Genomic DNA, 25,662 nt, shown 5'->3' with positions numbered 1-25,662 from the left:
TTCCTTTCCAAAATTGAATAAAATATGACAAGTATCAATGCTCAGTTTTCTTATGTTTAACACAGGATAAAAATACTACGTATAGGCTAGGTAGCCCTTTTCAAATTAATGTAAAATTAAGTTACCTCTCCGCAGAATCGTCTCTTTCCAGATTAAACATCTGCATGTACATCCACACCAGAAATTCTATAAAAAATGTTCTTCCATGTATTGAAATATTTGGTATACAAAGTTACACATTTAAAAAAAAAAACAAAGTTTGACAGATCAGAATTTTTGTTGTTGTTGAAAGTCCTTGAGATATGGCAGACATTTTCTGTAAAATAAGACTAAGTGCTAAATTTCTATAAACAATCCATCATAATTATTAGTGTTATTATAACTGATTATTAGTAATTAAAATTTTACACTGAGATAATTATAAAATATTGTGAACCTGGTAAAAGAACATTATCGCAGTAATGATTATTGGCAAACCATTCCTCTCTGTTTCTCATATACACCTGAAATATGAGAGGCATAAAAAGCTACCTGTGTTACAATTGTGATTGTTTGACCTGTGCAAAGCATTTGATCCTTCCCTCCCCTCAAACTTCTTAATACAAACTATTAATGGCCACTTATTATCGAGATAAAAGAGATTCTATGACATGCAATAGGCAATTACTCTAGTTTAATTGTATGAATCAATTGAATTCTACCTCTTAATTTTTTAATATCAGATAAAAAAGGTGTGAAATAATATTCTTCTTTTTTTTTAAAGAAACTTCATCCATTACAAATAGCGTATAGATAACATATCCAATAAGAAAGAACGTCAAAAAGGTAAAAACTCTAAGCGTAATTGATTAGTTGAGTCGTGATTTGAACAATAAAATCAGTTAAAATAAAAATCACAAATAGGTAGGTAAATAATGAATTTTCAGATTATAGAAAAAAAGTCGATGGCAACTTTCTCTTTAAATTAAGTTATTTGAAAACAGCTGACCTTCATGAGCTCCCTGTTAGCATGTTCAACTTGGTCAGAGGTGAAGGGGTCCAGAATTTGTCTGTACAGTAGTCCCTAATAATCAAACAACATTTCTAATACAAAATAGAATTGTAAAAATTAAAGACCATAACACGCCTGTAAAATGGGAATAAAGTGATTGATCTACAATTTTTATGTGAGCTTCGCTATGGTCCTTAGCAAGATTTAAGATACTTGGGTTAAAAAAGGCCAACTTACCGGAGAAAATGAAGATTAACCTCGACCCCCCCCCTAACTACTTTTTCTTTTTTTATAATTTAATATAAGAATAAAAGGAAATAAAGTGGTATTAATTCTTATTAAAAATATAATTCTGAACATAATCAATTCTTATAGCATTACATTAAAAACGATACTATTCAATAAAACTAGCAGTTTCGTTTGCCATAGCATCGATGTACAGGCTCTGTATTCGATATGGGAAGAAGAGGGCAGAAAAATAGCAACTACTAATTAGGGACTTGTGTCAATTGCATGAAAAGAGACCTCAATTGTGTCAGAGACTAGCATCATAAAAACAACCTTACAACATATAGTAGTGCTAACTTTATACCTAGGAAATAAAAGGAAACAAAAATATCTAATAAAAATGTGTATATGGTATTAAACTACTTAGGTCCAAACACTAAGAAACAGTGGCTAAACAACACACACACACACACCACACACATAGTATATTTTGTATTATTGTGCCTGTTTGTTTCCAGACTCGAACTGTGTGTGTCTCCAACACCATTCTGCATCACCCCGTTTTATCTCCTAAATATTAAATACAAAAAAATATTTTAAATTAAATATATGAAAACCTGACATTATCAAGGATAATAAAATATTTTATAAACTTTTGAAATGAAAAAAAAATACCTAGCTTTTCTTTCGATAGGTAAAAAAATATGAAACCCATAAAACGACAGAGAATGTATAATGAATGCTAAAAACTAAGGAAAATCCGAAGAAAAAAAATGGCGGAGATAATAAATTTCATCAAGACAGCCGACAGACACACATGCATCTTACTAATTTTTCTTTTTTTAAAAAGTACATAAATTTGAATTGGTGGGAAAAAATAGGTATGACTTTTTTCTCCAAAAAGAGCACAAAAAGTAAAGTTTTGTGGAAAAATACAAATGAATTTAACAATCTGATATCCAAATTTCTAGTGGTTATCATTGATTCTATGATTTCTGATACTATTAAATAATAAAACTTGCCTCACAGATAGGATGAAACTCCTTGAAGTATTCTGTGATTTTATCAAATGTCAGATCAGCTTCCAATCTATCCCTGAACAAAGATGATAATTAAACAATAAAAATTACTTGGAAATAAGGAGTGCTGCCACTTCTACCACTAGCAAAAAAATTGTTTTTGTGTTTTTGACAAAAAATGAATGTAATTTTTGTCAATTTTTTTTTGCTTTATTTTTGGCAACATTTTTCTATCCACTGTCAAAATTACATCTTTACAGCTGTCATAAACACAGTTTTATTGTCATTTTCATAACACTGAAATTCAATAAGGAGATGATTATTATTAATGTGCAGTTTTAGAGATGCTCTGCTTTCTAACATTGTACCTAATCGCCTTAAAGGAAAGTATAAAGGATGTAGGATACCTAATCATTAAAAATATTTTTTCCAACAAAAAAACGTATAAATCATCATGTTTTGGTAAGGATTACAATTGCTACGCTTCCAAAATTGTACTTAACTACGATAAGAATCACCATGCCAAGTTTGAAATCGATAGGACAATACTAACTCAAATACTAAAATACAAAAATACAAACCTGTATGCGATATTTTCATCCTCATAACGTTCTCTTTCTTTCCTTTTCTGTCTTTCTTGCGCTTTCATTTCTTTAACTCTTCTTTGATTGGCCTACAATAAGAGTGAGTGTATAGAGTTCGAACCTGTAAATCTCTGTCTCAGTTTGAAAAAATTGTGTCTTTAAATTAATGTTACAGAACATTAACAAAATATAAAAGTACTTAATCCTTTCCCAGTACGGCTTCAAAGCCGATTAATATCCGGTAGATTATAACCGGTTCTCAGCCATACTGAAAAATGATGTATAACAATTTTCCACGAATATTAAAATAAAAATCATAAACTTAATACCTGTTTTGTTAGCACGGGCCTTCGTCCTTCGGTCTAACAAAACTTGATTTAATTTATATTTTTCTTATTTTAATATCCCCAGAAAGCTGACTATATTACGGTTTGATAAATAACTATTCTAGCACTCACCTCATCTAACTCCTTGTTTTTCCTAAGTATTTCCTTGATATCAATACCATCATTGGGCTCATCTCTTTTCAATAGTTCTTTTAATTCAGCATCATCATGTCTAATATCAGATTATAAAGTAAATTTATAAGTAATATAAGAAAAGCGGTGCAAAAACAAAATATAATATATTTTGTGTTATCATTTTAGATCAGGTTAGCCAATAAAACGTTAGAAGTTTTTGCAATAGATATAAACTCATTGAGGGAGTGTTTATTACAGGGGGTTGGGTGGCCGGGTAAGACGAATTTTCTGTATAAAGTTCCCTTTAGGTAAGTCTTTTTAGGAAAATTCCAAGCTGTTTTATGGATAATTTGGGGCAAGGGTGTAACCGACCTCCATAATCTCTTTAGTACATTAAAGGCTCAGCCATTGCATTGGTATTCTTATATGATTCAAAGCTATTTATTTGAAATGGACATTAACACTTCTTTTTAATCTATGCCTTAAGGTCATAAAACTCAAAATACTGCTTTGCTTCTTGGATTTTTCACCTCCTTGTTGTTCACTTGATCCAGCTTCCTCTTCGTCACTGCAGGATTAGTTTTTAATTTTTGATAAATTGTAAAACAGGATTAGTCCTCATGAAAACTGATGCCTTTTTTAACTGAAATAAGTGTAAAGACATACAAACCCAGTGTCCTAGATTAATTAGGCTTAGTTATAAAACTGTAAGAACCATTGGTATGGCCCTAATATAGCCAAGTTAAAGTTTTTGTTAACTTACTTGGACGGACAGACGTGCAAACGGACGGCCGGCGGACGTACGTACTACGTAGTGTCCTAGATTAAGCATCAGGTATTTTTCCCCATACAAATGACGAGAATGCTTTGAATGTTTTTTTTTAATTAGTAAAGATGTGAAAACTAGATGCATTTTTTCAATAAGGCATAAAAATACGAATATATTTGTTAAATTAAAACTTTAAAAGTCCCCTTTAACTTTTACTATATTAAACAAGGATGCCAATATCCAAAAAGCGAATCTAAAAAATCAGACAGTTGTTAGACATATTATATTACTAATAGGCTACGTATTCGAAGAGAGAAGAAGCAGAAAAATAGCCCAAAACCTATCCAAGTCTTTGATATAGGAACAATTCATACTTACACCGTAGCATCTTATGAGTTTTACTTACAATCTAAAACTCATTAGGTTCAGTGGCTATTAAGATATTAACGACAAACAAAAAATGTTAACAACTGCTTTAGTTTCTAGGATAAATCAACTCCACATTATCATAGAATATTGAAATATGAAGTAACCTTCCAACAATTCTGGATCTTACACCAGATTATCATGAACACTTATGAAGCGAAACTTATAGCGGGCTAAAATAACGATCCCCTCCCTACTACTGTTTGAACGAACTGACCAATAGGTGACAGGAGAAAAAGCAACCTAGATTGACGACAATTTTCCCCTGTCATAGTATATACGTATTTTCTACGAATCTACATCCATTGCCAAGTTTCAATTTAAAACTCCTTTCCTGCTTGGTGGTGGCACCCATTTCTCCTCCTTCTTCTTCTTATCATGAACACCATAACAATAATCTAGAATAGCCTGTCCCTCGGGACCCAGGTTACAATTTGGTATTTTCTTGCTGCGCTTCTTAATTTCCTTTGGGTCCATCTTAACCTTTAATTTCATGGAAACTAATAATATATATTCTCAGTAGCATAATTACTCTACATACAAGCCCTTTTTTCTTTTGAAAATTATTCATTTATTTTTTAATGGGATTACTTCAGGGTCTTATTTTGTAGAGTACATACACATTTGAGTCCCCTCAAGTTTTACAAATGTGTTATCAAGGTTTATTTAGGTATTCTTTTCATCTCTATTAAACTTTTAGAGGCAGTATTTCAGTGATCATTTAGGTACCTACCTTTTTAACTTGCGTGCATTCATTGTCTAATGGGTGTCTGTCATTGTTATTAACACAAGAACAAAAAATTGTATACTTCAAACTTTTTTAATAGCGGATTCTAGAGACGATTCGGGAATATTCCCTTCGTAACATCGTCCCATAAAGGGCGATTCGTCGTATTTTAAAATGGCTTTTTATGGGTTATTTTAGGTTAGGTTATGTGATTGTCCCACAGGGATAGGTAATTGGCCCCGCAGGGTTAGAGCCCCCCGCATGGGCTAGAAATAGGAGAAAAGCTACTGTGAAAAATACGAAGAATCGCCCCATAAGTTGCGATGTTACGAAAGGGACTATACCCGACGATTCTCTAGGGAGGGTTGTGGTACCCTTCTCCAAAATAGTTATAAACCCTCCCACGACCTATCAGAAGCTTCATTGTAAAGGAGAATCATATAGGTTCAGCAGTTAACGGGATCCTTCGGTACAGAGACAGACACACAGAGATCCTGTTCTTTTATCATATTTTTTTTATTTAAGATGACACAAGGGTTTATAATGGAGAACAGAAATTCGGCTAAATAATAACAACTTCATCAATAGTTTCTATGCCTTTATCAATTTGCCGGTCTTTTCATCCTTGACGTATTTAAAATCAAGTACTTCTGCAAGTATTAACTTATTATTATTTAGGTTGAATATTTTTTAACAGATGTAATAAAACAGTTTAACTGAAATAAAATGGGCAGAATCTTATTATCATCAATTGACAATCAAAACAGAAAGAGTTTTATCAATGAACTAAGAATTATTAAAAAAAAAAGATTTCTTGTAATGATTATAAAACGTAAATTAAGAAAACCAATCCACACTACCTAAGATAACAATTTACCAAAGATTAAGAAAATAAATAATAATAAGCATTCCTTCTTTCGCGACGTCTTCTTTTTTGAAAAATTTTAATCCAGAAGGACCAGTCTCAACTTTTCTGTTATTCATCCCACCAAAAAAGCTGGTGGGCTTTTTCGCCGCAGATCTATTTCTAGCTGTTGAGGTGGAAGGTTTGTTGCTTGCGGTGGATTTTTCCGAGTCGGTTCTGTTAAGCTTTGGAATTGTGAAATTTCTAATGTTTTCTTTTCTACCCTCTTCCTCACTGTCTACTGGACCTAAAAGGTATGCTTTCACTTCCGCATATGTGTCACATTATAAATTCGTTACAACCGCAAAGAGGAAAGTGATTTTAAGCAGGAAGTAAGGGAGGGGACAATGGATCGAATATTCAATCTTTAGGAGTCTCAGACTTTGGGTACTGGCTTAAAGGGAATGTGCAAGAATTTAGCAGTTTCTGACTGAGTTTGGGTACTTGCGCAAGAAATGCCGCTACTCGCTGTGTTAATTTTGAATATATATAGTTTTGCAGGCAGAGAGTAGTTTAAATATAAATACACGACCCCCTTCTCATACTCTTTTTCACTCCCTTCTCCCCCACCTCCTTTTTTAAAGTAGACGAGAAAGGGAAAAAACTCTTAAATTGAATTAATTGCCCATTGACCCCTCCCTTACTCCCTGGATTTTAAGCACCTTCCAGCAGTAAAGCGAGATATTTTTTGCTAAATATGATAGGTTTCTGTTTAAAAAAACTTATATCCATAATTGAAAAAAATTTCACCATGGTTTTATATGAAAAAGAAATGTTAAATAGTTTTTTAAAAACACCATCGAATGTTTTGTTGAGTTGAAAGAGCAAAATAAAAAAAGAACACTGCAAAACATCATAAAATTCTGTAAAATGCAAAAGTACACAAATTAAGCTGTTTACATTATTACAATTTACCACTCCTTTAGCTATAAACATTTGTCATGAAAAAAGTGTACTTTTGTGTCAAAGCATTTGATGGTTTAAAATCCCAACTCATCGTATATTTTCAATTCTTTGGTCTAGACTATGGTAGATCTAAACTTTTTAAAAATTATTTAGCACTGTAAATCATTTATATCAGAAACTAGTATAACAACTAAAAAAATTCCTTTCCGGCATCACTGCTGGAAGATGCTTAAACGTTCGTCCCCTTTACGTCATCTTATATAAAATACAAAACTTTCATTAATTTGCTTATGGACATTTTTGCGAAAGGAAAACTTTTAATGTTTGTGGAAGTGAATGCACACCAACCTAAAGATTTTGCAAGGTCATTAGATTTTAACTGTTTCTTGTCAGATTTTGCGCTTTTGTCCTTTATAATTGACTCCGATGTCTTTTTAGTACCCGTTGAAGTCTCTTTTTCTTTCTTTGATTTAGATTCTTTTTTGTGTTTTTCCTGGCTGGAACTTTTTTCTTCGGGGTCCTTTCGTCTCTTTGATTTATGATCAGATTTGTCTTTCTCACTGTTAGTAGATTTTTCAGTGTCTTTTTTCTCTACTTCTTTTTTAGAAGATTCTTTTTCGTCCTCCGAAGATCCAAAATAATCAAAGACTTTATACTTTGTGGATTGGGATTGAGTGTCTTTTTTACCTTCAGTTTTATCATGGCTACTTTTTGGTACCTGAGAATTTTCATTGTCTAGCAAGTTTTCCTCTAAACATTTTGTGGATTTTTTCTCTTGTGAACTTTCTTGTGAATTATTATGATAGCTATCATCAAAGAATTTAAAGGTTTTTTTCTTAGCTGGTTTAATTTCTACTGAACTCTGTTTTTCTTGGCTACTTCTAGCTTCTTGCGAACTTTTATGAAAATTGTCATCAAAAAATTTGAAAGGTTTTTTCCTTGGCGATTCTTTAGAACGATATCTGGACGATTTTTTTTCTTGAGAAGACTTCTTTGAAGAATCGGAATCTTGAGAGCTTGGTAGATCTGGGCTTTGTAAACGTTCCTTTCTGACTTTGTTATCTTTTGACTTGGATTTGTCTTGACTAGAACTTTTGTAGTTATCTTCTGAATTAATGTTAACATCTTGACTTTGTGACGACTTGAAAATGTCAGGTGAAGGGCATCTTATGCTAATAAAAATGATTGGCTGCTGCATGTAAAACATTATAGTTGGAAATGCTGTACTTTTGAATGAGCCTTAGTAAGTACATCCTTTCCTCTATTATGACTCTATAGGCTATCTTTATTTTTAATAATGTAGTACCTCCTAGGCATTTTATGAAATATGCGTTTTTTGATATAAGCATTTTCTAAGACAGGCATTTTTTAAGACAAGTTTGGAAACTTTAATGATTAAGAAAATAAAAATTCTGAAAAAGAAGGTCACTGCCTATACCTACATAAGGTGAGAAGAGCTTAAAATTTAGAAGTTGTGTCCAAGCGAATCATTATTAAACCTGTCTAAATCTTCATCTTTAAGGATAAGGCTCAATAGTTCTCTGTCCTCTAAAAAATATATATACAAAATTGTTCTTTTGTTATTTGTATCCTATTTAATAGAGGATTGGCTAAAGAGGTTAGTTCATAAGATAATCGATTTCATAATAATATTTAATCATTGTTCTGTTAGCAAAAGAAAATAATAAAACTAGAGCCTACATCCCTATTATTTAGGGGCGCTCTGTATTCAAAGAGCCAGAGAGGGGCTAGAAAGAACGTTAAAACACAACAGGACCTATGTGCAGCTTGATCAAAATAGAGAACTTAATCTTTCAAATAGTTTTTGAGATCTTTCGCTTCAAACAAAAACCTTACTTTTTTTCATAAGATGTTGTTTTTATTGAGACTCAAAATGGTGCATATTGTTTGCAGTTTATGCAAATTATTTTGTCAACAGTTTTCAAATTATAACAATTTTGTATTGAGACCTTCAGAGTGGGGAGGTGGAGAATCTGCAGGTTTACTTCTGGAGGGGGTTTTCACCACCCATCTGTCTAGGGAGGTAGAACTTGGGATACTTTTGTCGCCTTTCCCTTCATTTTTCTTTTCTGACCTACTATTGTTAGTCAACATTATTTAAGATAAGGGAGGGTTGGGACATGGGGCTGTTTATTACACTGGTCCCCATAGTTTTATAATAACGTTTTCTTATTCATTGGCTCAACAACTTTGAGGACCATACAAAATGTTAATTGTTTGGTTCATTAAGTTGATTGTTCAAAAGTTTTAACCACTTGTAATCTAGAGAAGGGGTAGTTTTTATATCATCAATCTGGTTGAACATCAATTCATCGGCCATTGTCTAATCCCTTTAGATCCCTAATTTAAGATAGTAACATCAATGTTTTACTGAAACCTAAAAATTAGAAATCAAATCTAATTTTTTCATTACAATAACATAAAAATGTGGGTAGGTATTATAATATCTATACCTGGATTTTTTCTTATCCTTTGTTGACAAACTTTCTGATGTTGTTGTTTTCGATCTAGATGATACAGATTCTTCTTTCTTTGACAGCTTAGAGTCATCATAGGAGATATATTTTTCATTTGATATATTAGGCGAAGGTAACTCTTCTTTTTTCACAGCAGCTTCGGATTTTTCGCGTTTGGACTTTTCAATTGGGGACATTGGTGAAGTTTTACTTTTAGGAGAAGTTTGTTTCGAAGTAGAATGGATTATTGGAGAAATTGTTGTATTTGATTCAACATTAGATAATTCACAATCTAAAATATTTATGTAGGTAATTATTAAATATTTCGAAGATTTTTCTAAAAATCTTAGAGGATTTTTAAAAAATATTCAACGCATTAACATTGCTTTTCTAAGTCAGAATGTAGCTGATCCTCCATTTAGAGCATAAGTACTTCTTTGACTGACGAATAGACATTTTTCTATCTCATAGAACGAATGGAAGTTACCTATCTTAAATTACTTTTAGACAAAAATAAAGAAAAAATCGGGGGAAAAACGTCAAAGATAACATACAATTAGTAAAAAAAAGCAGATCACCTGCAAACATGTCATCATCATCGTCTTTAAGTAAATCCTCCAAGCTCTGGTCCTTCTCTGTATCACACTTGCACTTGTTTTCTGGTGTATCTTTCTCTGCATTACTGTCGTCCTTGTTTTCTGTCAAACTCTTAGATTCTTCTTCGATGGATTTTTTATCAAAATATTTCGAGTTTTCAGTGTTCGTCTTTTTCTTCTTTTTTTCCGGTCTGATTTTAAAAGAATAATGGTTTTAAAAATGATATCTTGAATGACCAATAGCTTTGGCAGCTAGTAAGTTATTCCTATCTTAGATATGCATATATGATAATTATCATAAGAAAGGCATAAAAAAGCTCAGGTTAGAGGTGAAAGGAATTTTATCTTAATTAAAAAAAAAACATTTGGCACCAACATTTTAAGATTTTTTTTAAAGGGGACTGCCAGAACAGTTTGAACTCAACAGAATATTTGATGACAAATAGCCAAAAAATGTGTAACATTTCAAAGTTTTTTTTATATAAAACCGTGGAGAAACTTATTTTTTTTATATTGATATAAAAAAATATTAAACATAACCCTAGTATGTTCACCCCAAAAACATTTAGAATCACTGCTGGAAGATGCTTAGAATATCTTGCTCTCGTTCGTGCATACCCTCTTTGAAAGAAACAATAACTTATAAAACTGAAAACTTTAAAGGCCAAAGAGTTTTTTGTTTGGAAATGAGCCAATCATTTAATTTGGCAAGATTAGATAAAAATTCCAATCTAAAACGGTTTATTTCATGAGAACATTTGAAACAACTTGTTGCATTTTTAAAAATATATGAAAACCAGATTTCCTTGGCGTTTGAGGCTCTGAAGAATCCGAGTTTGCACATGAAGAATCAAATATATCTTTGCACATCTTTCTTTTTAGATCTTCTTTGCTATCGTTTACCTTACTGATAGCAAACGGATTCCTGTAAATAAAGTAACAGATTAAAACTGGATGTAGAATATACGTGGATATTATGACAGAAGAAAAATTATTGTCCATTTAGGTTGCAATTTCCCCTTGCTTTTATTGGTTGGGCCGTTTATCCAGAAGTAGGGGAGGGGGCTGGGTAAAGGACAGGATGGGGGAGATTTCAGCCCGCTATAGAGTTCACTTTATTGTAGAACATGAAAATCTGGTGTAAGATCCAAGTAATATTAGATTAAATAAAGCGGTGACGCCCCTAGGGCAGCTGTAACCAATAAGTGAATTCGTTCAAAATTTTTAAAAGCGAAGCTTTTCTATAATTAGGGTCGGTCCGTCCGTACGTCCGTCCGAGATAGAAAGCTTTTATTCGTTAATTTAGGCATGTTAGAATTATCCTATCGATTTCAAACTTTGCATGATGATTCCTGTAGTAGTTAGGTACGATTTAGAAAGCGTAGCAACTCTATAATCATAACCAGAATGTCCGTATGTCCATTTTAAACATGTTGATTTTTCTACTTTTTTAACAACTAATTTTTATGTGATCTAATTATAATCCGTTTGATCTGATTTTTGGTATATTGATTCCTGGGACAACAAAGAACAATATTATAAGCGAAGAAACTCTATAATCAAGCCCTAAAAACGTAAGTATGTCCAGTCCATAAACATTATTCTGTATCCAGCAGTTTTTCAACAAAGGGGGGGGGGATGTGGTGACTCGTGCCACGACATACCAGCAATTTGGAATCATTTGAGACCATGTTATTTATTTCAAAAATTTATCCCCTTACAAGCAACCCTGTGGGGGGACTTAGTCATTTTTTTCAAATTCTCGTTTATCAAGATATAGCTTAAATTCAGTGCCTCTCCTAAGCTTTTAAAGATATTGAGACAAAACCTTTTGAGGTAGATCAGTAAAAAATATTTGATTAAAAAATGGCGGCGGTACCGCCGCTCCCGCCGTCCACCGCCATTTTCCGCCGCCAAAATTTTTTTTATTGCATTTAAAAAAAATAACATGGTCTCAAATGATTCCAAATTGCCTAATTCGGCGAGAAATGCAATAAAATTTTTTTTTTGGCGACGGCGGAAATTGGTGGCGAACGGCGGGATCGGCGGTACCGCCGCCATTTTTTATTCAAATATTTTTTTACTGCAGGGTTGGTTATAAGGGGAAAAATTTTTGAAAAAAATAACATGGTCTCAAATGATTCCAAATTGCCTAATTCGGCGAGAAATGCAATAAAAATTTTTTTTGGCGGCGGCGGAAAATCGCGGCGAACGGCGGACCCGCCGCCGGTTTTTTTTAAAGATACCAAAACTTGGGGTAATTAGTGACCCAGCCCAAAAGATTTCACCCAATTATCTCTAAAACTAAGGGAGTAGCACCCAAAATAAAATCGCTGCTTACAATTTTGCTACGACTCTTATACTTTTATATTCTGATTATTCAGTTTAGACACTATACAAGTGTTAATGTCCGTTTGTCCTACTGATTCAGTGCTTCGCTTTTATGGATGTTGTTATCCTTGTTTTAGTAATTTTAGCAGAGTTATTACGTTTTTTTTTTGGGGGGGGGGGGGGGGTAACGACCTTTTATACAAAAATTACCTATTTTCAGATTTTTCTAATTCATAGTTGTCACAAAAAAATATAAGAATTGATTGTAGAACAAACATTGCGTGTTCACAAACCTTACCTGATACGAGAATCTACTGCTGCTCTGACAGTTTTCTGTTCTTCTGGAGATTTAAGTAACAGCTTCGGTACTGGAGCCTTTTCTTCAGATGAAACTAAATTAATAAAATCAGAATTTTTACTTTATACCCACTGAAAAAAACAAACAATTGTCTTTTACTATCTACCCAAATTATTTTTCACATTTCATTTGTTGCCTATTACTAATTTAGACTCTGGACAAATCTGTAAATTGTCTGTAACAAAAGTATACGAATTGAAAAACCCAGAAAATAAGAAAGAGAATACTACATCTAAGTGTAAATTATCAAGACAATTTAACATCATATGTTAAAGACTTTTGTTTTGAGTCTTGTAATGGATATTGATAATCTTTGTAAAGTATTTAAGGCTAGGATAAGTTAGGTTTTATTGGCTATGCGTAAGAAAACAAATAACTCCCCCCAATTTATCTACAATCTATCCTTATACTAAAGTAAAGGGATGTGTGTCTGTGTGTTTGTATGTTTGTGTGTTTATTTGTACCGAAGGATCTCGCTAACCGCTGAACCGATCGGGTTCTCCTTAACAAGGTAGCTTCTCATAGGTCCCGGGAAGGTTCATAACTATTTTCTTGGGGGGTGGGACACCCCCAACCCGCCCAAAAAAATTAAAAATCCCCCCCTAAAAAATTTATTTTCCTACTTTTTCTTTTAAAATCTAAACTAAGAAATTGGGTTATCAAATTCGACTCTCCCCTCCTCAAGTGCCCCTAGAGGCCTCTAGGGGCTTAGCCGCTAGTTATAAAAAATAATGATGAGAGGGCGGGGGATGAGTTCAGTGCTCGATAGGCATTTTGTTGAAAATCACAATTGATCGTGCTTACGTTACTTTGACGTACAAATAGTCAGATCCTAGCTATAGGATAGCTATGCTAAAAAAAAAGTCGTGCCTGACATTAGGGACTCTTGCGAAGAGCCTGAGATGGCAAAATCCCCGTCGGAGCCAGGAAAGTTGACCACCTGGCTGTCCGTGGCCATGCTGCTGTTACCTGGGCTTTTGGAATTCTGGCCGCTTTTAGAGCTCTTCTGCTTAGGGGAGACATATTTTTAAATCAAAGTCTAATAATAATTAAATGCATCTTTCTTTCATCAACAATTCTAGCTTTGATTTAGACAAGTTCTAAAAACGTTTACTGGAAATCTTTAGGTAGGTATTAAGTTGGAGAAGAACATTAATCCAACAAAAGTTTAAGTATTGAGATCAGGGGTGAATATTCTGCAAATTTGACCCTGCTAAAGGGGGGGGGAGGGGGGTAAAATTAAGTTATTACAGGCATTGAAGTAAAAGAATAGAGGGAGCAGGGCCGGGTTAAATAACTGAATATCCACGGGTTAGGGACCCTGTGCCGACTTTCAACTGGGTCTTTGAATATCAGCCAATATCGTGGGAAATATTAGCACAGCAAAGTCGCTAAAGAGAAAACGAAATAGGTCCAGGTAGTTGTCTAGGTTATGCATCTATACATCTACATTTATTAGCTTTGAATAAAAACAAGTTTTCCTTTTCTAATATTTTGTCTATTTCCTCGTCTCCATCTGAGGAAAGAGAACCAAAGAATTTGTTTTTAAAGGCTTTACCATCTGTTCTACCAGTAAACCGTTCCATCTATGAACAAAGAATAAGACAATGAGCGATTTATTGATAATAATCTACTAATTTTTGTTGTAACAAATTACCCCCTTAAAAGTAGGGAGGCGGATGTGCCACATTTTGAAACCAAAAGTAAAACGTGCATGATCTCAGCCCATAAAAGAGTTACAGCTCTAAAATTCGGCACAGCAGTTGCTTTTGTGAAGAACTGCCGTTTCTTTACAGTTCCATATTGTTCTCCACAAAAGCAACTGCTGTGCCGAATTTTAGAGCTGCAACTCTTTTATGAGCTGAGATCATGCACGTTTTACTTTTGGTTTCAAAAAGTGGCACATCCGCCTCTCCCCTTATAGGTGAAAAGTCTGGAAACTTATACTTACTAATAAGATTTGATAATAAAATTACCCAAAGAGTTTAACCCATCGAATAAGAAAACGTTTTGTGGGGTATATTTTCTATTACCCTCCCTACCTTCCCACGTATAATATTATCATATAGCAAAAAAATGCTTAAAATAAAAATAAGATATATGAGATTTTATCCTAAAAATATTTAGAGTACTTCAGGTTTGAAATACCCCAAGGCTTAACAATAGATTAATAAATTTTTGGTTTTAAATTGATCGTAATCAATTGGCAATGAAGTTATCAACTATTACTAAAAGCTTCCAAAGTTTAAACACAGCACATATTCAATAAAAAATATTTGTATTCATACTTAAATTTCGGACTAGTGTAGTTTAGACTTAATCAAGGTGTTTGATACAATTCAAAATATTTACCTTATTCTTTAATCAGTCTTAAAACATTTTACTTAATATATCTGTAATTCATCAAGAATGAAGATTTCTTTGGACATCATAATGTGTACATTCATTTAAAAAATAAATTAAGAAAGTAAATCAACTAAGCAACGTATATTATTAAAACTTAATTACAAGAAACAATCAACATTTTTATTTATTTAAATTCGGACTAAACATAAATAATAAATGATAAAATTATTACATTATTTGCATTTTTAACTAAATCTTTTTGATATCAAGATACCAGTTGATAAAGATGAATTAAAGTGTTTGGAGTAGATTATGTTGTTGTGTTGTCCATCCATGCAACTTTTGATACTTGTTAGTTCAGTCTTCTACGTTTAGGACTAGTCTCGTTTCTAAATAAATAAAATGATTGATTTCAAGTCTATAATGACTTTTCTCAAGAAAAAACTCACTTTTCCTTCATAATAATATTCCTTTTATTACAGTAAAAAGAATTCGCTAATCGCTGGGCCGAATGGTTCTTCTTCACCGTGAAGCTTCTATTAGATCCAAGTAAGTTTTATAAACATTTTGGGGAAGGATTCCCCCATGCGTTTCTAAGGCTTTGGGTAAAGTAGCGTCCACCCCATTCTAACTTTAAAACCCCTTCTCAAATTTTTTAAAAATACCTGCTGTAGATAATCTTTTACTCAAACCTTTGAAATCCTCATTTTACCCTCTCAAAAAAAAAATCTTGGTGCCAAAACTCTGTGTCTTGTTGACAAACAAAAACCAAATCAAGGAAAGAAAACGAAGTAGTGGGTTTTGTCGTATTTTCACAGTAGCTTTTATCCTATTTCTAGCCCCTGCGGAGGGGTCTCACCCTGCGGGGCATTCATTAACATTTACCTAACCTATCAAAAGCTACTTTGAAAATTCGACGAAACCCACTACTTCGTTTTCTTTCCATGATTCCAAAACCCTTACCCATTTGCATTGTTGTGTTGGTTGACATCAGGAGCCAGGGTCTGCAACATGATGTTGGAGCTCATAGCACCAAACAAAGTGTTGAGTAGGCACACTCCGTAACCAGTGGCGCGCTCTTTTTCTATAAAAAAAATCGATACAAGAAACAAATGTTACAATACTTAATAATAATTTTTAGTAAAATCTTTAATAAACTAATACAGAAGGTTGTTTTTTCTTGCATTTGAATTTTACTTTGGGTCAGGTCACGTGAGTTTAATAGGTTAGGGCCCCCAGAAGGAGAATAAGGAAAAGAAAAAATACCGCCCCCCCCCCCCCGTTATTATCAATTTACTAACAAAATAAGGGGCAGGGGTTGTTAACGTGCGTTACGAACATACGAACTTACCGACGATCATTACCTATACATTTGCTACGCTTTCATGAAAACGAAGAATTAAACATGACTTTACCTACAGCAGGAGCAGCCATATCCACATGAATCCAGGTTCCTTCCCAGTCAAAGTCCAAGTGAGCAAGCATAAACAGACCCGCGCAACTTGAGGCCGCGTTGGTGCGGTTAGCCGCACTGTTCTTCATGTCCGCAACCATGGAACTGAATATTTTAAGTTACTTAAAATCAAAAGGATATTTCTTAGAGATATAGTTTGCTACTTGATTTAAAAAAATATTATACAGGTATCAAAATAAGTATTTTCCATTTCCTTAAGTGGTTATATTACCTAGGTATCTTTTTGTATTACTTTTGATTTTGAATTGTTAAATAATAACGATATAGGCGTTTGACAAACACTAGTTTCATGTTATTTTTTGGGAATTTGTTAAAATATAGCATTAACTTAACATTTGTATCACTTGGCTGTTGTGTTATTACTTGGTACAATAAGGAACTGTAAAGGAACTTTCCTTATTTCAACTTTCTAATGCTGTTTTAAAGTCTTAAAATTCATAACTTCACGGGATAAAATGGATATGAAAAAAACTATTTTTTATTAACTTACTTGAATTCAGAGAAATGAAACTCTGGGCAGAATATGATAGGGAAGGACAGGTCTCCTGAAGATTTGCCAGCCTGGCTGACCGCAACCTCCCAGTCCTCGGAGTTGGTCAGGTGAGCAGAGTGCAGTGTTCCTGTGGCTGTAGACTAAATATAAACAAGGATGACAACATCATATTATTGTCCAAAGAGCTAATAAGCGGCAAGTTTGTAATGGACGTACGGACCGACCCCAATTATAGAAAAGCTTCTGTCTACAAAATAATTAGGACTTTTACACTGATAGTATGACTAAAAATCACAGTTTTGTACCAGAGATGCCGACAGGGGACACATTGGGCTGTTTTTACACTTGTCCCTAAAGTCTTATAATAATGTTTTTTTATTAGTTGGCTTATAAACCTTGAAGACGTTTTATCCAACTTTTATTGGTTGCTTCATTTAGTTGAGTGTCCAAATTTCAACCACTAATTGTAATCTACAGAAAGGCTCCTCATTGAGAAATGGGGATGTACAATGGTACATCAATTTATCGGTCATTGTCACTCTTTTTTGTACACATGATTTATATACATAACTTTAAACCTATTTAACTTTAACATTTTAAATATCTTAATAACAAGGATGACAACATCCATATGTAGCGAGGCTCAAAAATTATGTATAGATATCCGGAAAAATGAACTACAGAGTAGTTTCATAAAAAAATCACGAAACCTTGTAAGATTTATAACGTGAAAATCTAGGAATCGATCTAGCACCTCAATCAATAGACAAATCTAAATGAAACTTTGTGGGGATATGTAAATTGTAAACTTATTTAATCCCTAAACATACAGTATTCAGATTCTGATAATTTCATCCGTCTATCTTGAATAGGAGTTGAGAAAATAATGAAAACTTAAAAATGTAGGAATCGATCTAGCACTCCCATTTATTGACGAATCTTAATGAAACATGGTGAAAATATGAAAAAAGGTAACATATCTAATCCCTGAAAATTTCAGGAGGCTATCTTTTATAATTGCCGAGAAAATCACGTTTCCCCCTTTCTGTCTCTGACAGACGGACGGACAGACTGACATTTAGATTTATAGAGTAGCTTCGCTACTAAAAGGTGAAAGCCATGCTAACCTGAGCTCCTGTGAGTGTACAGATATCCAAAATAATGTCACATTTCAAATCTTTCTGAGCATAGGCAACTCCATCAGCTAGAAGTAACAAAGTAACAAATATAACAAAGTTATAATCGAACTGTTTTTTAGGAGATAATGTTTTACGTTAGCTGTAATATAAATTTACAGAAAAACAAAGCCCTGGTCATTTATTTAGTTACGACTAAAATTAAAAAGTGATTTCTACATTTAGGTATTAACATTATTTTTAAAAATGCTTAGTAGCATAAACTAAAAACTATCAGAATTTTTTCCCGATTATATTAGGAATTCACCAAATTTAGAAAATTATGACTGTCAAAATTACTTTAAGGCAGTTCACAAGAAATACACAGCTACTGCCTATAACTTTTTTTTTTATTGAATATGAAGGCTTCAAATTTTGATTTTTGTAACTACCCGTGACAGTCTCTTAGCCGCTTGATCGGTGTATTTCTTGCAGGCTTCCTTTAAGAATTAAATAGTAAAACTTTTGACCAAACTTACCCAGAACAAGTCTTCCCTCTGCGTCAGTGTTGTTAATTTCTACGGACTTGCCGCTGTACATTGTGTGAACATCGTCAGGACGAGTTGACCGCTCACCCACACTGTTCTCAGCAAGGCATAACAATCCGTACAGGTTCTCCTAAATAGGGACATGAAAGTAAGTTGACCGCTCATTCACACTGTTCTCAGCCAGGCATAAAAAGATCTAGTATATTTTACATTGGTCCTAACAACGATAATTTAGATTAACATCTAAGGAGAACAGTTTATTTTCTCTCCTTTAATAATCAAATATGTCTTCTTCTTTAACAGTATACTGGCAGCTACGCCCCTAGAGGCTTTTAAACACTTAAGGGGAAGGGGGTTAATTTTGACTACCCAATTTTTTATTTTTATTTAAAAAGAAAAAGTTTAAAAAAAGAGATTTTTTTAATGCGCGATTTCTCATGGGAAGGTGCTGGTTCCCTCCCCCAAAATGATTATAAGCTTTCCCAAGACCTATGAGAAGCTACCCTGTAAAAGAGAACCATATCGGTTCAGCGGTTAACGAGATCCTTTGGTAAAGACAGACAAAAAGACAGAGATACTTTTATATACGTATTTAAATATTTAGGTGTTTTATTTTTTTAATTACTGTTCAGAAGTAAATAATCTAAACCTTGAAACCAGACTTGACAGCAACATAGAAAGCTGACATGACAGCAGCTGCAAATAAATAATCTAACCTTGAAACCAGACTTGACAGCAACATAGAAAGCTGACATGACAGCAGCTGCAAATAAATAATCTAACCTTGAAACCAGACTTGACAGCAACATAGAAAGCTGACATGACAGCAGCTGCAAATAAATAATCTAACCTTGAAACCAGACTTGACAGCTACATAGAAAGCTGACAATACAGCAGCTGCACCTCCGCAATCAGCCTTCATACCAGGCATCAGCAGTTTAGTCTAAAAAATTAAGAAAACTGAAAAAAATTGCTCCAAAATATTGCAAAACTTTTCCGTCTTAATTTTTTTCAACCATAAAATTATAATAGTACCCAAAATCTTATAATGTCGTCCTCTCATTTGCTGGCTTGAATCTTTAAGTTATTTTTTTTTAAAATCTTTGGTAGTTAAATCTCCAAACTTTTTAACTATTAATAAAAGATAAATCGCAAAGAATGACAATAAATAATAAATTTTATTCTTTTATGAAAAAAATACATAAGATGAAAAAGTCTAAATACCAAATGATCTAAAGCAAAATATCTAAATAGGCTATGTTAAAAAAATCCCTTGAACAACATATCTATAAATATGACAATCAACTTACCTTAATAGAAAGTCCACCAGTATCGTAGACAATTCCCTTTCCAACCCAAGCAATATTTCTCTGAAACAAAACAAAAAGTATTACAAAGTTTCATTTTTATATGTAAGTTTTTTCGAGGCTCTATCTGCCTCTTTGAATACAGAGCCCCTAGATGCTAGGGGCTTAGCCGCTAGTAAACATATATAATTCAGTAGAGTAACCACCGAATTGTAAGACAAAAAAAATCCGCTAAAACTGCAAGAAAAACATACCTTAGCATTTTCTGGATTATGTTTAAGAACAACCAATGAGGGGGGATGTTCTGCTGCTTTACCCACACCATACAAACCTCCAAATCCACGCTCCCTGAATTAAAAATAATCAGTTAAAATTATGCTATATGAACAATGACTAATGCTATAAAACCTGCATCATTTGGTAAATAAACTAGGTGGTTAATGTTTAATACTATGCAATGGAAAATAATAAAGCTTTTACTAGATGTTGAAATACATTATACAATCAAATGCTTTCCTTAAATCTAACATTCATAAATTAGCCAGTTTCTTAGAGCACGCGTTTAGCAACGAATAATATCCGCTCAATTTTAATGTTCAAAGCCGTACTGAAAAAATTATACACAGTACCTATCGTATTATTGACAATTTACAAGGAAGAATAAAATAAAAAATCGTATAAATTTTATCAGCAAGAGCCTTCGGGGCTAACAAAATCTTATATTTATATCATTTTGCCATCCGCAGAAAGCTGTCTATGATACGATGTAATAAATAACTATACCTTAATTCCTCTCCTCTAATAATACTAATATCAACACTAGGATATTCAGAGAGAAGGGAGATATAACTATAATATCTATATAATAATAATAATACCTTAATTCCTCTCCTCTAATAATACTAATATCAACACTAGGATATTCAGAGAGAAGAGAGATATAACTATCATATCTATATAATAATAATAATACCTTAATTCCTCTCCTCTAATAATACTAATATTAACACTAGGATATTCAGAGAGAAGGGAGATATAACTATAATATCTATATAATAATAATATTACTTTAATTCCTCTCCTCTAATAATACTAATATTAACACTAGGATATTCAGAGAGAAGGGAGATATAACTATAATATCTTTATAATAATAATATTACCTTAATTCCTCTCCTCTAATAATACTAATATCAACACTAGGATATTCAGAGAGAAGGGAGATATAACTATAATATCTATATAATAATAATAATACCTTAATTCCTCTCCTCTAATAATACTAATATCAACACTAGGATATTCAGAGAGAAGGGAGATATAACTATCATATCTATATAATAATAATAATACCTTAATTCCTCTCCTCTAATAATACTAATATCAACACTAGGATATTCAGAGAGAAGGGAGATATAACTATCATATCTATATAATAATAATAATACCTTAATTCCTCTCCTCTAATAATACTAATATCAACACTAGGATATTCAGAGAGAAGGGAGATATTACTATAATATCTATATAATAATAATATTACTTTAATTCCTCTCCTCTAATAATACTAATATTAACACTAGGATATTCAGAGAGAAGGGAGATATAACTATAATATCTTTATAATAATAATATTACCTTAATTCCTCTCCTCTAATAATACTAATATCAACACTAGGATATTCAGAGAGAAGGGAGATATAACTATAATATCTATATAATAATAATAATACCTTAATTCCTCTCCTCTAATAATACTAATATCAACACTAGGATATTCAGAGAGAAGGGAGATATAACTATAATATCTATATAATAATAATAATACTTTAATTCTTCTCCTCTAATAATACTAATATTAACACTAGGATATTCAGAGAGAAGGGAGATATAACTATAATATCTTTATAATAATAATATTACCTTAATTCCTCTCCTCTAATAATACTAATATCAACACTAGGATATTCAGAGAGAAGGGAGATAACTCTCTTTGCTTCCTCAACAAAAGCATCTGTATGCATCTCAAGACAGGGAGTGTCAACCAGCCTGAAAACGTAATATTTCATAAGCTATTCTATAATCAACTAAGTCAAACTAGTGGCAACGCATTGAACAGTGAATGGTAATTATATGCCCCTGCTTTGGGCAAAGGAAAATTATGGCACATGTGACATAGCCGAAGTATGTATAATTTTAAACGTCTTTAGTTAAAACACAGTTTGGGCCGAGTTTCAAATCCATAACCTCAACAATATGTTAATTGAAAAAGTTGAAATGCAATGGTGAATGTCATTGTATATTCTGCACAAGATTCTTTTTTCCCCAGCTGCAAAATATTTCATCCCCCCCCCCCCCTAGTTTCCACCCAAGGAGGAGAAAAATTGACAAAAATGGTTTTAGACATCTTCAGGGTGGCCACAAGGTTTTTTTTAAAAAATCCGTACATTTCCGTGCATGCTAAAAAAAAATCCGTACATTTTTCCGTACATTTCCGTACATTTTTATACTATGTAGTAAATATATTATTTAGTAAAATTGGTTTCATACTAGGTACAGATTAAGATCAATTTTTCTATTAAAGTTAGAACAAAACTTATTTAACAAAAGTTGATACTTTATGGATGGTATTAACTAATCTAAAGAAAATTTTGAAATTGGGCTCCAGGTTCAGGTACTGCAGGCTTCCAGATAGATCCTAGACAGGTAAAAATTGAAATTTTTTACTTAAAAAGTTAGAACAAAACTTATTTAACTAAAGTAGCTTCTTTATAGATAGTATTAACTAATTTGAAGAAAATTCGAAATCGGGCTCCAGGTTCAGGTACTGCAGGCCTCCAGAACAAAACTTATTTAACAAAAGTTGTTTCTTTATGGATGGTAGGAACAAATTTAGAGAAAATTTTGAAATAGGGCTCCAGGTCCAGGTACTGCAGGTCTCCAGGTGGATCCCAGACAGGTAAAAACTGAAAATTTTTTCTATTAGAGTTAGAACAAAACTTATAAACCAAAAGTTGATACTTTATAGATGGTATTAACTGATTTAAAGAAAATTTTGAAATTGGGCTCCAGGTTCAGGTACTGCAGGCCTCCAGGTGGATCCTGGACAGGTAAAAATTGAATTTTTTTACTTTAAAAGTTAGAACAAAACTTATTTAACAAAAGTTGATACTTTATGGATGGTATTAACTAATTTAAAGCAAATTTTGAAGTTGGGCTCCAGGTTTAGGTACTACAGGCCTCCAGGTAGATCCTGGACAGGTAAAAATTGAAATTTTTTAGTTTAAAAGTTAGAACAAAACTTATTTAACAAAAGTTGATACTTTATGGATGGTAGGAACTAATTTGAAGAAAATTTTAAAATCGGGCTTCAGGTTCAGGTACTGCAGGCCTCCAGGTGGATCCTGGACAGATAAAAACTGAAAATTTTTCCTAATAAAGTTAGAACAAAACTTGATTTCGTCTTTTTCTTCAAATTAGGTAATACTAGCTAAAAAGTAACAACTTTTGTTAAATAAATTTTTTCCTAACTTAAATAGTAAATTAATTTCCGTTTTTACCTGTTCCTTGATCCTACCTTGATCCTACCAGTACCTTGACCTGGGGCCCGATTTTAAAATTTTCTTCAAATTAGTTAATACCATCTATAAAAAAACCACTTTTGTTAAATAAGTTTTGTTCTAACTTTTAAAGTAAAAAATTCAATTTTTACCTGTCCTGGATTTACCTGGAGGCCTGCAGAACCTGAACCTGGAGCCCGATTTCAAAATTTTCTTTAAATTAGATAATACCATCTATAAAGAAGCTACTTTTGTTTAATAAGTTTTGTTCTAACTTTTAAAGTAAAAATTTTCAATTTTTACCCGTCCAGGATCTACCTGGATGCCTGCAGTACCTGAACCTGGAGCCCAATTTCAAAATTTTCTTTAAATTAGTTAATACCATCCATAAAGTATCAATTTTTGTTAAATAAGTTTTGTTCTAACTTTAATAGAAAAAAATGTCAGTTTTTACCTGTCCAGGATCCATCTGGAGGCCTGCAGTACCTTTTGTCAAATAAGTTTTGTTCTAACTTTTAAAGTAAAAAAATTCAATTTTTACCTGTCCAGGATCTACCTGGAGGCCTGCAACACCTGAACCTGGAGCCCGATTTCAAATTTTTTTTAAAATTAGTCAATACCATCTATAAAGAAGCTACTTTTGTTAAATAAGTTTTGTTCTAACTTTTAAAGTAAAAATTTTCAATTTTTACCTGTCCAGGATCCACCTGGAGGCCTGCAGTACCTGAACCTGGAGCCCGATTTCAAAATTTTCTTCAAATTAGTTAATACCATCTATAAAGAAGCTACTTTTGTTAAATAAGTTTTGTTCTTACTTGAAATTTTTTTTTTACTTGTCCAGAATCCACCTGGAGGCCTGGAGTACCGGAACCTGGAGGCCGAATCCAAAATTTTTTTAAAAATAGGAAAACTACATCCCAAAAGGAAACTTTTTTGTCAAATAACCTATCCTCTCACTCCAAAGACAAAGCCTATAATCACTGTTTACGCAAAAGTGTCAGAACCCCCCCCCCCCCTTGAATAGAAACTTTGAAGACAAATCTTGAATAGTTTGAATAATTCAACTTCTGGTACACCATTCTTGTCCTAACTGGTTCCCGTGAAATCTAAATGTAACTTACAAATATTATAATGATACAGAACAAAAAATGGATCATGGAAAGAAAACGAAGTTGCCGGTTTCATCGTATTTTTTTCACAGCAGCTTTTGAAGGGTTATTTTAGGTTAGGTTAGGTTAATTAAATGTCAATGATTGCCCCGCAGGGCTAGAGCCCCCGACAGGGGCTAGAAATAGAAGAAAGGCTACTGTGAAAAAAAACGACGTAAACCGGAAACTTCGTTTTCTTTTCATGATCCCAAAAAATGATACATTTTACTTAATTTTTAAAGATAATACCTACACTAATTATAACACCATGCTCGGAAATTCCGTACACCAAAATGAAAAATCCGTACAATCCGTACATTTTTTTTGCACTTTTTTAAAAATCCGTACATTTCCGTACATTTTCGTACATCCGTACATTGTGGCCACCCTGCATCTTTATTTTTACATTTTTCCCCCTTCAAATATTTTAAATTTCACTTCCCCCCCCCCCCCCTTAGCAGGGGATCCTCTGCAGAATATACACTCCTCTTAAAATGCTTCATACCTAGCGGCCAGCTGGATGCCAAAAGCAGATTCATTGAGAAGATTTATCTCTGGTTCAGTCAAGTCTGAAGATACTAATTTTCCACTACCAGAATCAACCAAGAATTCTAAACATATACATAAGTGGTTTAACTTTTGTGAATTAAAAAATATATCTATATCCACAATTAACCTATTATAAAAACCAGTAATTTCAATAACTATTGAACTGATTGAGTTATCCTTTTTAGAAAAGCTTCACATAAAGTTGGGATAGTTATTCGATATTTCATAATTAGATTTATTAATTGGGATGGTTTTACACTATTTTCTGTTAAATACAGTTACAGAGTTCCTAAATGCTAGAGTACATTTAGTACCTATACTTTGAAATATTAACCAAAACTTATG

The 25,662-nt window shown here is 32.9% G+C and overlaps 2 protein-coding genes across 6 annotated transcripts in view; both read right to left on the bottom strand.

Moving 5' to 3' along the window:
- The window catches only part of LOC145322196 (uncharacterized), a 22,481-nt gene extending 7,281 nt beyond the window's left edge, over positions 1 to 15,200 (bottom strand). For 2 of the 5 annotated variants that reach the window (XM_080164039.1, XM_080164037.1), the window contains exons 1-21: positions 15,130 to 15,200; positions 14,261 to 14,363; positions 13,648 to 13,785; positions 12,718 to 12,811; positions 10,896 to 11,013; positions 10,071 to 10,281; positions 9,490 to 9,784; positions 8,986 to 9,113; positions 8,515 to 8,563; positions 7,364 to 8,187; positions 6,119 to 6,356; positions 5,803 to 5,857; positions 4,817 to 4,961; positions 3,765 to 3,855; positions 3,281 to 3,380; positions 2,820 to 2,911; positions 2,242 to 2,314; positions 1,724 to 1,789; positions 989 to 1,063; positions 437 to 503; positions 126 to 186 (exon numbers count right to left, since the gene is read on the bottom strand). In XM_080164039.1, coding sequence (XP_080020165.1) covers positions 126 to 186; positions 437 to 503; positions 989 to 1,063; positions 1,724 to 1,789; positions 2,242 to 2,314; positions 2,820 to 2,911; positions 3,281 to 3,380; positions 3,765 to 3,855; positions 4,817 to 4,961; positions 5,803 to 5,857; positions 6,119 to 6,356; positions 7,364 to 8,187; positions 8,515 to 8,563; positions 8,986 to 9,113; positions 9,490 to 9,784; positions 10,071 to 10,281; positions 10,896 to 11,013; positions 12,718 to 12,811; positions 13,648 to 13,785; positions 14,261 to 14,363 — 3,023 coding nt within the window. In that variant the 5' untranslated portion in view covers positions 15,130 to 15,200. The remainder of the gene's footprint in view (positions 1 to 125; positions 187 to 436; positions 504 to 988; positions 1,064 to 1,723; positions 1,790 to 2,241; positions 2,315 to 2,819; positions 2,912 to 3,280; positions 3,381 to 3,764; positions 3,856 to 4,816; positions 4,962 to 5,802; positions 5,858 to 6,118; positions 6,357 to 7,363; positions 8,188 to 8,514; positions 8,564 to 8,985; positions 9,114 to 9,489; positions 9,785 to 10,070; positions 10,282 to 10,895; positions 11,014 to 12,717; positions 12,812 to 13,647; positions 13,786 to 14,260; positions 14,364 to 15,129) is intronic. The other 3 variants (XM_080164041.1, XM_080164040.1, XM_080164042.1) reach the window with 3 other exon arrangements.
- The window catches only part of grsm (probable aminopeptidase NPEPL1 granny smith protein), a 14,156-nt gene continuing 3,663 nt past the window's right edge, over positions 15,170 to 25,662 (bottom strand). Inside the window, exons 7-17 of the mRNA XM_080164043.1 lie at positions 25,274 to 25,379; positions 21,984 to 22,109; positions 20,315 to 20,408; positions 20,064 to 20,123; positions 19,604 to 19,696; positions 18,745 to 18,883; positions 18,218 to 18,294; positions 17,088 to 17,230; positions 16,539 to 16,681; positions 16,087 to 16,207; positions 15,170 to 15,512 (exon numbers count right to left, since the gene is read on the bottom strand). Of these exons, the coding sequence (XP_080020169.1) occupies positions 15,476 to 15,512; positions 16,087 to 16,207; positions 16,539 to 16,681; positions 17,088 to 17,230; positions 18,218 to 18,294; positions 18,745 to 18,883; positions 19,604 to 19,696; positions 20,064 to 20,123; positions 20,315 to 20,408; positions 21,984 to 22,109; positions 25,274 to 25,379 (1,139 nt within the window). The 3' untranslated portion in view covers positions 15,170 to 15,475. The remainder of the gene's footprint in view (positions 15,513 to 16,086; positions 16,208 to 16,538; positions 16,682 to 17,087; positions 17,231 to 18,217; positions 18,295 to 18,744; positions 18,884 to 19,603; positions 19,697 to 20,063; positions 20,124 to 20,314; positions 20,409 to 21,983; positions 22,110 to 25,273; positions 25,380 to 25,662) is intronic.

The sequence above is a fragment of the Acartia tonsa genome, chromosome 6 (assembly GCF_053477335.1).
Source record: "Acartia tonsa isolate MP-2025a chromosome 6, ASM5347733v1, whole genome shotgun sequence".
NCBI classification, from domain to species: Eukaryota; Metazoa; Arthropoda; class Copepoda; order Calanoida; family Acartiidae; genus Acartia; species Acartia tonsa.
This window is presented reverse-complemented; position numbering and strand designations above follow the sequence as displayed.